Source organism: Cryptosporidium hominis, assembly GCF_000006425.1.
Source record: "Cryptosporidium hominis TU502 chromosome 2 CHRO012058, whole genome shotgun sequence".
NCBI classification, from domain to species: domain Eukaryota; phylum Apicomplexa; class Conoidasida; order Eucoccidiorida; family Cryptosporidiidae; genus Cryptosporidium; species Cryptosporidium hominis.
The window spans coordinates 1-10,381 of NW_667208.1; the positions used below are offsets into that span (position 1 = coordinate 1).

At 33.8% G+C, this 10,381-nt stretch overlaps 5 protein-coding genes across 5 annotated transcripts; 2 read left to right on the top strand and 3 right to left on the bottom strand.

Annotated features, from left to right (window-relative positions):
- Window positions 1-624: 624 nt before the first annotated feature.
- Chro.20227 (mitotic control protein dis3) lies at window positions 625-2,538 on the top strand. The annotated part of the gene is made up of 1 exon (XM_661125.1): window positions 625-2,538. The coding sequence occupies one exon, from the start codon at window positions 625-627 to the stop codon at window positions 2,536-2,538; it is 1,914 nt and encodes a 637-aa protein (XP_666217.1).
- Window positions 2,539-3,215: 677 nt separating this feature from the next.
- On the bottom strand, window positions 3,216-3,752 carry Chro.20228 (hypothetical protein). The annotated part of the gene is made up of 1 exon (XM_661126.1): window positions 3,216-3,752. The coding sequence occupies one exon, from the start codon at window positions 3,750-3,752 to the stop codon at window positions 3,216-3,218; it is 537 nt and encodes a 178-aa protein (XP_666218.1).
- Window positions 3,753-4,073: 321 nt separating this feature from the next.
- Window positions 4,074-4,832, bottom strand: Chro.20229 (hypothetical protein). The annotated part of the gene is made up of 1 exon (XM_661127.1): window positions 4,074-4,832. The coding sequence occupies one exon, from the start codon at window positions 4,830-4,832 to the stop codon at window positions 4,074-4,076; it is 759 nt and encodes a 252-aa protein (XP_666219.1).
- Window positions 4,833-5,059: 227 nt separating this feature from the next.
- Chro.20230 (high mobility group protein) lies at window positions 5,060-5,347 on the top strand. The annotated part of the gene is made up of 1 exon (XM_661128.1): window positions 5,060-5,347. One exon carries the CDS (start codon window positions 5,060-5,062, stop codon window positions 5,345-5,347), a length of 288 nt encoding a protein of 95 aa, XP_666220.1.
- Window positions 5,348-5,514: 167 nt separating this feature from the next.
- Chro.20231 (hypothetical protein) lies at window positions 5,515-9,795 on the bottom strand. Its single annotated transcript, XM_661129.1, has 1 exon — window positions 5,515-9,795. One exon carries the CDS (start codon window positions 9,793-9,795, stop codon window positions 5,515-5,517), a length of 4,281 nt encoding a protein of 1,426 aa, XP_666221.1.
- Between the last annotated feature and the right edge of the window lie 586 nt (window positions 9,796-10,381).

A 10,381-nucleotide genomic window follows, 5' to 3' on the forward strand; every position in this document is an offset into this window, starting at 1 on the left:
AACTTGGGTTNCAGAAACCNTCGTTTTAACCCTNACTAAAGGGCACAAAAGCTGGAGCTCCACCGCGGTGGCGGCCGCTCTAGAACTAGTGGATCCCCCGGGCTGCAGGAATTCGATAAACTTAGAAGCCAAAATGAATTACCAATATTTAAAGAAATTGAACTGACGAATGAAAATAACTTGTTTGATTATAATGTTAATCAGTATATTCGATTTCCAGACACGCAATTCACTGAAACATGTTTAAATCACTCAATTAGTAGATTTAATTTTGAAGATTGTGCTGGAAATTCAATTATAAAAGTAGCTATCTGGTTTATTAATCATTTATCAAAATCCAATGCAAATATTCGTTTCTATATTTTGACAGAAAATGAAGAATGGATCAAAAAATTTACTTCTAATTTACCATTTGACTCAAAATGTTTTATTGTAAATCCATATGAATATATTAATTTTGTCTCAAACGAATATGTAAATTCTGGTGATAAACTTCCTTTCAAAACATCGTTGGTGAATGATAATAGTCAACCAGAAAATAATTGCGTTTTCCCAGAATATGCCTCAGAAAGAGAGATTTTACAAGGAATTGACAAAGGAGTTTTATTTAAAGGTATATTGCGAATGATTTCTAGAAATAGGGGCGAAATAGAAGTAACCAACAAAAATAGAAAAATGACCGTTAATATAATTGGGCACCTTAATCTAAATAGGTCTATAGATGGTGACTTAGTTGTTTTTAAACTTGATGAAACATTAAATTGCGATGAAAAGAACTTAAAATCCCAAATCAAATCTGAATTGGAGCTTGATCAAATAGAGGATTTGGAACATACTGAAATAGCGGGAATAGGAAGTATTTTATTAGGAGATGACGATTATGACGAAAATTCAGCATTAAACATCCAAAATATTAGCATTCAGAGTATAGAGAGTGAAGATAATAATTCATTAACTTTTTCTGAAAATAACAATTTTTCTGGGAGGGTTATTGGGGTATTAAGTCGCAATTGGGGTGAATATTGTGGCTCTTTGGTTCCGATGAATTCAAATGATGATCGATTTAATATTTGCAACAACACCTCTACAAGGCAACATAGAATTTTTGTTCCAATCGACCCGAAAATACCAAAGATTATAATTCATACAAAACTTTCATCCACTATTGAAAATCAGAGACTAGTTGTAGTAATTGATGAATGGGACTGCTCATCATTTTATCCTACTGGGCATATAGTAGGAGTATTGGGTAAAGCTGGGGATCTTGAAACAGAAACCTCAGTAATTTTACGCATAAGAGATATAAATTCATCTGAATTTTCTCCATCTGTTTTGAAATGCCTTCCGAATCATGATAGAAACGATGATTGGAAGCCGAATGAAATTGACTTTAGAGATAGAGTTGATCTAAGAAAAAAGTTAGTTTTTTCTGTAGATCCTCCAGGATGCAAAGACATTGATGATGCTCTAAGTATTGAATTGATCAACCCAAATGATGATAATTCTCAAGAAAATTGGTATCTTGTTTCTGTTCATATTGCTGATGTAACGCATTTTGTTAAGCCTAACACTCCAATAGATGATGAAGCATCCAGAAGATCTAATACATGTTATCTTGTAAACAAAAGGATAGATATGCTTCCAGAAGAACTCACAACAAATATATGTTCTTTAGTTTCAAATAAAGATAGATTATCCTTCACATGTAATTGGGAAATTAACGAGAACGCAGAAATTAGAAATGTATACTTTAATAAAACAATAATAAATTCCAAGTACTCTTTCACATATCTTCAAGCACAAAATATCATCGATGACAAGTGCAACAATTCAGAAATAGCAATTTCTTTAAGAAGACTAATGAAAATTTCTCAAGTTTTAAGGAAAAATAGAATTAGCCGTGGTGCGATTGAACTCTCTTCTTCAGAAGTAAAAGTTGATTTTGAGGAATCTAGAAACTTATATCAAGACTTAAATCACAATGATTTGGGCAAAGAACAAATTTCATCGGTAATTTTGAATATAAAAAATGTATACGCATATAATTATTTGAATACGAACTCAATGGTTGAGGAGTTTATGTTATTAGCAAATGTTTCTGTTGCAAGGCAAATCGTTTCAAAATTTCCAAACTGTTGTTTATTAAGAAGGCATCCTGAACCAAAGTACGATCAATTAGAGAAACTTAAACATGTCCTTTCAAAAGTTGGAATCAGTAATTTTACCTATGAAAATTCATTAAGCTTATCTAACAGTTTGAAAAATATTCTAGATTCAGAAATTATAAAGAAAAATCCCATTATTGGAAAATTGGTTCGAATTTTGACAACGCGTACAATGAATCAAGCATTATACTTCACAACTTGCAAATCTGTGGAGGGAACATTTCATTATGGTCTTGCAGAGGAAATATATACTCACTTTACTTCTCCTATTAGAAGATATGCTGATATTATTGTTCATCGCCTACTTTCGGCTTCTATTGGACTAGAGCCGCTATGCGAAGTAATGTCTGACAAGGACTATGTAAGTTCATGATATTTTAAATTTATTTTTATTCATTATTATTTTAGATGTTTAAGTTATCAAATACGCTCAATAAAAATAAAAGAAATGCTCAAATGGCTGGTAGAGATTCAACAAGACTATTTATTTACCTTTTTTGTAAGCAAAACGGTAATCAAGAAACTGAAGGCATTATTATTCAAGTAAGAAATGACTCATTACTAATTTTTGGTACCTAAATTCGGCTTTGAAGGTAAGTTAATAATCATTTAAAGGTTTCTAAATAATTGTTGATAGGCATTGCACCAATTGACAAGAGCAAATATATATTTGATGCTAATGTTCCTTACTTGAAAAATCTAGAGAAAGAAACTGATACTCTTAAATTATTTGATAAAGTAAAGGTTTCCATATATGCATCAGATGAATACTTTCAAAATAAGGTAATGATTAATATTATTTCTGATTAATAGATATCAATCCTTTATTGACGAGTGATTTATATTGAAAAATTTATTTCCCAATATTATGCAGTGTTAGACCTGAGGTTGAATAATAATGAATATTTACAACAACACTTGTTAACTTACGATTTTTGTTCAGCAATACTTTTATCTGCCCTATAGAACGCAAGTTCAGACTCTAATTCTCTAATTGAGTTTTTTATATTCCTTTTCATAACCTTTTTGTCAACCGTTGATATCAACTTCTCAAGTTGAATAATTTTTTTCGCTAAAAATAATTAGAATGAAAATTAAATTTTTAATAAACTTACATTCAATTTTTTTCCTCTGATGTACTGTTGCAGAAAGAGATGATAATAAGTTAGTCAAAGCATCGGGGCGTATAACAACTAATGGTATCGGGTTAATGCTTGGGACCGCATCACCATTTCCAGTTGCGGTGTTCCTTATTTCTTCTCGAAGCTTTCCTTGATTGATATTTACAGGAGCAGTGTTAGGGAACTTTAAAGTCATCTTTATTGTTGTAGTTGGGGCTCCTGGGGCGGAAAAATTATTCAATTCACTAAATATCGGTCTCTTCTTGCTGAAATTCAAAACATCTGCAGCTTCTCCAACCAAATTGCTTGTGGCTCCATGTAGATTTTCGAGTTCTTTTTCATGCTGTAATATACTTTGTCTAAGTTCTAGTAAATTGTTGATTTTATTGTCGCATCTAGCAACGTTTAAACAGTAGAAAAATAAAAATAAATAAGCAATAAATTGAATTCCAATAAAACTTTTCATTATTAAAGTATATAAAGCCTTCTATCAGGGTTATTATCAACCTTTGAGTATTTGAATTTTTTATTTTTGAAAAATAATTCAGTCATGCATTTTATTAAATTCACTTTAAATTCAGTTGCATGCATGCATTCCCCACAAACTATTATCATTGTAAAAATTTAATTATTTTTTTAATATGAAGTCTGTTCCATTTAAAAAAAAAATGATTAATATAAAAATCCAATTTAGATTGTGAATCAAAGCATCTAATCAAAGTGTAAAATTAGGATAATATAAATTAATAAATAATTATTTGACTAAACCATTTAATAGTTAAATTTATTATTTATAGAGTTCTGCGTCAGCAGCAAAGTATGCAGCATTTTGCAAAGTACTTTTTAATGATACTGCTACTTGGTCAGAGTTCACTTTTGGATTTGTAACAGCTTGTGCGAGAGCTTGCTCATCTACATAAGCTGCACTTCCCGGAGTATTTGCTTCTTTTTGATAGCTTGCCGAGAGGCTTTCTATATCTAATATTGGCTGAGGTGAGGTTATAATTATCGGAACTTTTGGGCCAGTATTTCCAAAAAATGGCAACTCCCCTAAGCCTGATAACGGCCCATAACCAATTGAAAGTGTTATTGTATCTCTTCCGTGCCTCACCACAGTTGGAGCTGAACCACCTGATTGGTTGTTTTTGTCTGTTATTGGGTCTCCAAATCTCGTTTTCCCTAATGCAGTATTTGATGATAGTTCCTTTACCATTTCTTCAAGTGTTGCTTGCTGTTCCAGAAATGTTGAATATAAAGCTCTGTTTCCCAATAAATTCACTCTAATTGACCCAATGTAACCGCATCCCATAAAAAGGAATATTAATCCAAAAAATAATCTATAATGTTTATGCATTTTGTCTAAAAAAATGAATAATTCAAATAATATTATACTCAAGAATAAAAATCCTATGTTCAATTTAAACAATATTCCTTGAACTTCCTGAAATAGGAAAAAGGGCTGCATGCAGAAACACATTGCATGAATAAAAATACATGTAAAACGATACTTGTCACAAATGACATTCATACCGCCATGTGTACGCATGATGACCGCCGAGTGTACATGTGGCTGAATTTACAGGTAGATCATTGTGGGGTCATTTTTACGCCAGTAAATTCAAATAATTTATAATTTATGTGGAAAAAATATTGCCAGTTATTACAATAAAGTATTTTTAAAAAATATAATAAAAAGTTGTATATCGCACAAATTCGTAAGTTTGAAAACATGAAGGAGTAGTTAGGCAATTTATTACATTTTAGAAATTGAAAATGACTCAAAACATCAAAACTAAGAAAACTACTAAGGTATCAAAGAAAGAAGCAAAAAAAAATAAACCTAAGAGAGCAATGACTGCGTTTATGTATTTTGCTAGCAGTAGAAGAGCAGAGATTACAGCAGCAAATCCAAGTTTGAGGTCGCAAGTTGCTGAAGTTGCTAAGATTCTTGGTGAGGAGTGGAGAGGGATGAGTGAATCAGATAAGGCACCATTCCAGAAGCAGGCAGATGCAGACAAGAAAAGATACGAACGAGAAAAGGCACAAATGGCAGGACAGTAGAAGTATTCGAGTTGTAATCATATCTACTACAAATTAGTTTTAACCTATTCCCTACCTCGACTGATTTACGAAACTATACCTGAGTGAAGGGAAATTATGATAAAGGAACCTAGGCCCAATAAAAGTATTATTAGTTTTCCACTAATCTGTTCATTGTTAAAATCTAATCATTTAGTTTTGTTCCATGGTCCCTCTTCTACTCCAGGACAGATCGACTGTGCCATGTGCAGGTTGCTTTGTGAAATATATTTTGACGTATGGAGATTGCTTGGAGCCTTGTTTGAGAGCTCACCAACAATTGGTTCTATTGCTTCGCCTTGACCTGTAGGATTGTTTAACATTCCCGAATGAGATTTCATTTGTAGTATAATCGGCCCAATATCTGGAAGCGATGAGAGTAGACTTCCATCACGATAGCGCAGATTAAGTAGGCCGTTCAGAGTTACAAACGCAGTTTTCAGAAATGACTCGTTTACGCCAAATGTGCACGTTTCTCTAACCAACTCCGCGTAATTTTGTACATGCTTAAGCATTTCATAGTACTCTGATTGTTGCTCATGAAGTGTTCTGAAATAAAAGTTTGCAGCAGCCCCATCAAATTGTATAGGCCCAGGGTTACAAAAGCGGTCTTGCATTGCCCAATGTTCCTGAACAATTTTTAACCAACGATATGCTTTACCTTTTAGATCCACTTCACTAGAGGGAATTGTGGGAATGTTGCTTGGGAGTTCAGGATGGGTCTCATCGTTTGAAGGAACAATTTTCATTAAGCAATTAAATGGGATTGCTGTCATTCTCCAATCGGAAACATCACCGCACAACCCTCTAATAGAACAAAGATGGCCTGTTAGTCCGCTCTCAACAACTATCGAAGCAAAATGCCCAAGCGCGTACCCTAGCTTTGCATCAAACTGTGATGGCATAGCAGATCTACCCTGATATCCAAAAAAGTGTGTAAACGGCTGAAAATTGCCATTGTATCTATTATCTTGTTTTCTTTTCTTAAGTTCCTTTTTTATCATTAAAACAAGAAGTGCCTCGGTCTCTATTGCGGAAAATGCAGAGTCAACATCTAATGAGAGTATTTCTCTTCTAATGAACCTAGGTAATGACTTAAATAATGCGAGACTCCAGGGAGTCATTTTAGAAGAGTATTTACTTCCATCAAAGCTATCTGCAGGGCTATGTTCCTGATTCGCAGCCGAACTTTTGTTATCAGCCACATCTACACGAGAGCTTTTTTCTTGGCTATTTGTGTGATCTGACAGTGTGGGGTGATCGCTGTGTCCCAAACTCATCATTTCAGAGATAAACAATTTCATCTCGGAATGTTCTTCAGCGAACCTTCGTAATTCATTTATTTCAGAAATTAAAATCTTCATATCTGGTAAATGTGAAAGTAATGCATCTGGAATGAGTACAGTTCCGAAGTTCTTTCCAAACTCCGCTCTCTTACATATTACATCCGCTACATCTTCTACGATGTGAACAAGAGTTTTATCAGCTGCTCCATATTCTTCAGCAATTATTACAACATTTGGATGTGTCTGTAGTGCGCACTCCAGAACTTCATTTGAAGGCTGCCTTCCCATTAATCTAATAAAATGCCAATATTTAGGCATTGAAGCAGCATCAGTTAATACATTTCCAATTAAGCTTGCATACAATTTAGTGCTTGAATCAAACCCTACGCATGCCTCTACTAGATCATTTGCTAAGTTGTTAGACGCGGTTGCTGGGACACCAACAACCTTAGTATTACAGTTATTTTGTAGAAAATATTCTGCCAAGATTGCGCCCTGGGTCATTCCAAATGCAGAGCCACACAACACAAGGCCATCCAAATGTAAACTTTCGCAAACCTTTCTAGCCTTTTCCAAATTCTCTTTCGAAACTAAACACTCTGTATACGTTCTTCCAATTAATTCCGATCCTCCTTGATTCGGCAAAAGATCTACATCTTTCTCAGTAAGAGTAATATGTTTCCCTTGCAAAAATCCTTTAACTCCATAAAAGCCCAAACATCTTCCCCTTACCATTTTTAGACGGTGGTATAGTCCCCATACCACATTCGCAATTCCAGGTGCTTGTCTAGACATAAGCAATACTCCTATTCTCAACCCTACATTGGGCTCTTCAGATGAAATGTCAAGTTGCGCTTCTTGGCAATAAAAGTGATTTGAATTACATAAATGAGGATAACAGGTTGTAATTTGTCTTTTTATCAGAGGGTCAGATAGATTATATTGAGTAGTTGGTTTACATCTTGCTTTAAGGTGGGTAAGCAGCAGTGGCAACGGAGGTCTATATGTTGTGCGATAAAGTTGGAGAGAGGAGAGGGTTCCCTGAATTCTATTAAATACACCTCTTTTCCCTCCCCCATTATTTGCTTGTACAATATTTATATCAGTATCTGTAACTGAGGCATCCTCTCCGCATAATAAATCTTGTAACTCTGGCGTTCTTACAATATAAGGGATAGTTTCAGAGCATGGGCCTTCGAATTGTAAAGGTCCAGTCGCCCTATATAAATCTTGAAATTTCCAAATATCTCGAACCTGTTTTAATAGTTTGAAAAGTGGCCCATTCAAATCGACTAACTGACGAGTAACTGCAGCATAGCACTGACCGTCTTGTCTGGATTTTTTAACTTCCATAATTCTAGTAATACTTATACCACATGCTTGCCAACTAAGAGGATTCCCTTCTAATCCTCTTATAACTGCCAAGTACCCATTCATGCCTTTATAAACCAACGCTCCTGCGCAATGGCCCAGTGCGTAACAATAGTTAGAATCAAAATTAGATGGCATGGCGCATCTTCCCTCATAACCCAAATAATGATGCATCATTGTAAATCCAAAAGGCATCAGTATTGAGCCATTTGACTTATTTGAAATTTCTACTTGATCTGAAATTGTTTCCTTGGTTTGCCCATGCTCAAAATCATAATAGAAAGATGTTCCATGCCTCCTATGTAACTCTGCTTCAACAAGTAGTATAAGTAATCTCTCTGTTGCTATTTTTGCAACTTGTATTTGGCCAGTAGCCTCTCTATCAAGTAACAATTGCTCTCTAATATTTTCTGGAAGGTACTCCCAAATTTTTGCAGAAGACTCCGAAAGACAACTACATATCTTTTTATCAAAGTCGTCAGGTGAAGCTTCCTGATCGCATTCAGACCCCTCATACTTTAACTTATCAAGGATTTCATTTAATTCTTGAATTAAAATTTTCATTTCTGGGATAAACTCAATTAAGCCTTCAGGTATTAATATTATGCCATACATTTTACCCATTTTTGAACGCTCTTCCATTAAATCTACAATATTCTTCACTATTTCAAATAATGTTATTCCTTCTTGCTCAACTTCTTCTGCAATAAAAACAATATTTGGCCTTGTTTGCAATGCGACTTCCAGAGCCAAATGCGATGCTGATCTACCCATAACTCTTACGAAGTGATAGACATTTTGTGATGTACAAATATCTGAGCAGAGATTACCTACGCACTCAGCGTAAGTCCTCGCAGCAGTATCAAATCCAAAAGAGACCTCAATAGCAGGATTTTTTAAATCTCCATCAATAGTTTTTGGGACCCCTACAATACAAAAATTTTTGTTTTTCTTTGCCATGTAATCCGCGATCAACGCAGCATTTGAATTTGAGCCATCGCCACCAATAACAATTAATCCATGTAATTGAAGCTGCTCGCAAACTTTTTCAACTCTTTCCAAATCTTGTTCTCCATTAATTCTCCCTCTACCAGACCAAAGCATATCAAAACCTCCTTGGTTTCTAAATCGATCCATTAATTCATCTGAAATAACCTTATAAGTTGATTTGAAAAGACCATCTAACCCACCTAAAAATCCGAATAGCTGGCTATCAGGGTGATGATTCTTGATAAAATCATATACACCGCAAATTACATTATGTCCGCCTGGTGCAGGACCACCTGATAATACGATTCCAACTCTAAGAGCATGGTCTGAATTCTCCGAGTTCTTTGATTCATCTCTAGTTATTTCAATGCATGGTCTCCCAAATGTGTTCGGTAATAGTTCTTTGAGTTTATTCTCATCTTTTTGGATCAAGTCAGGAATTTCAATCTCTTTTATTTTTATGCAGTTTGAAGATAAGGAATATGGCAATGTTGGCACCCATTTTTGTCTTTCTAATTGCACGGGACTGAAGTTTTCAAAGAGATCTGCTGAGTGCAAATGAGGTTTTCCACCCATTGACAATTTAAATGAGTCTAACCTAGTTGCAATATTACGTTCTGTTGAATCTCTTCTACGAATATGCTTTTGAGACGTTATCGCTTTAGAAATTAATGGAATACTACGCTCTTTATCGATATGAGTGTCTTCAAGTATTACAGCCAAACTTCTAAGCCGACGAATAGCATTTCTTTGGCTTCTGTTCATTTCTCCATTCAAAAACATTGAATTAACAAAATATATATATTTAAAAAATGAGTATTAGAGCTTCTGGCTTTAATACCGATTAAGGTAAAATAAACAACCAATATTTAATGTTGTTACTTAGATTTGATTTTAATAAAAATAAACACAAAGAAATGATTACTAATTTACACACAAACCCTATTAATTTATATCGTCACTCATATTGAAACATATGCATCAGGATAATCTCCCGCCAATGAATTGAATTCCTATTAAACTTTTTTATGTTTTTAAAACCTACTCAGAAATTATTTTTCTAAAATATATGATTAATCTTTTAATTAACAATATATGCTTCCCATTAATTCAATTATATTTATCTTCAGTTGAAGTAAATTACATTTTTCTATGTTAAAAATTATTTTTGGTTCCCATTTTTTTAATATTATCGATATATTTGAAAAATGTATACCTCTATGCCAAATTTGATCTTGAATGGCTTATTAAATGCGTAATTTAATGAACTAACTTATTCTAAAATTTTTTTTTTTTTTTTGAGGGCAAATTTGCGCCATCTAGATATTACATTACATGTAAATATTAGGCTTTTAGATCATGTATTTCC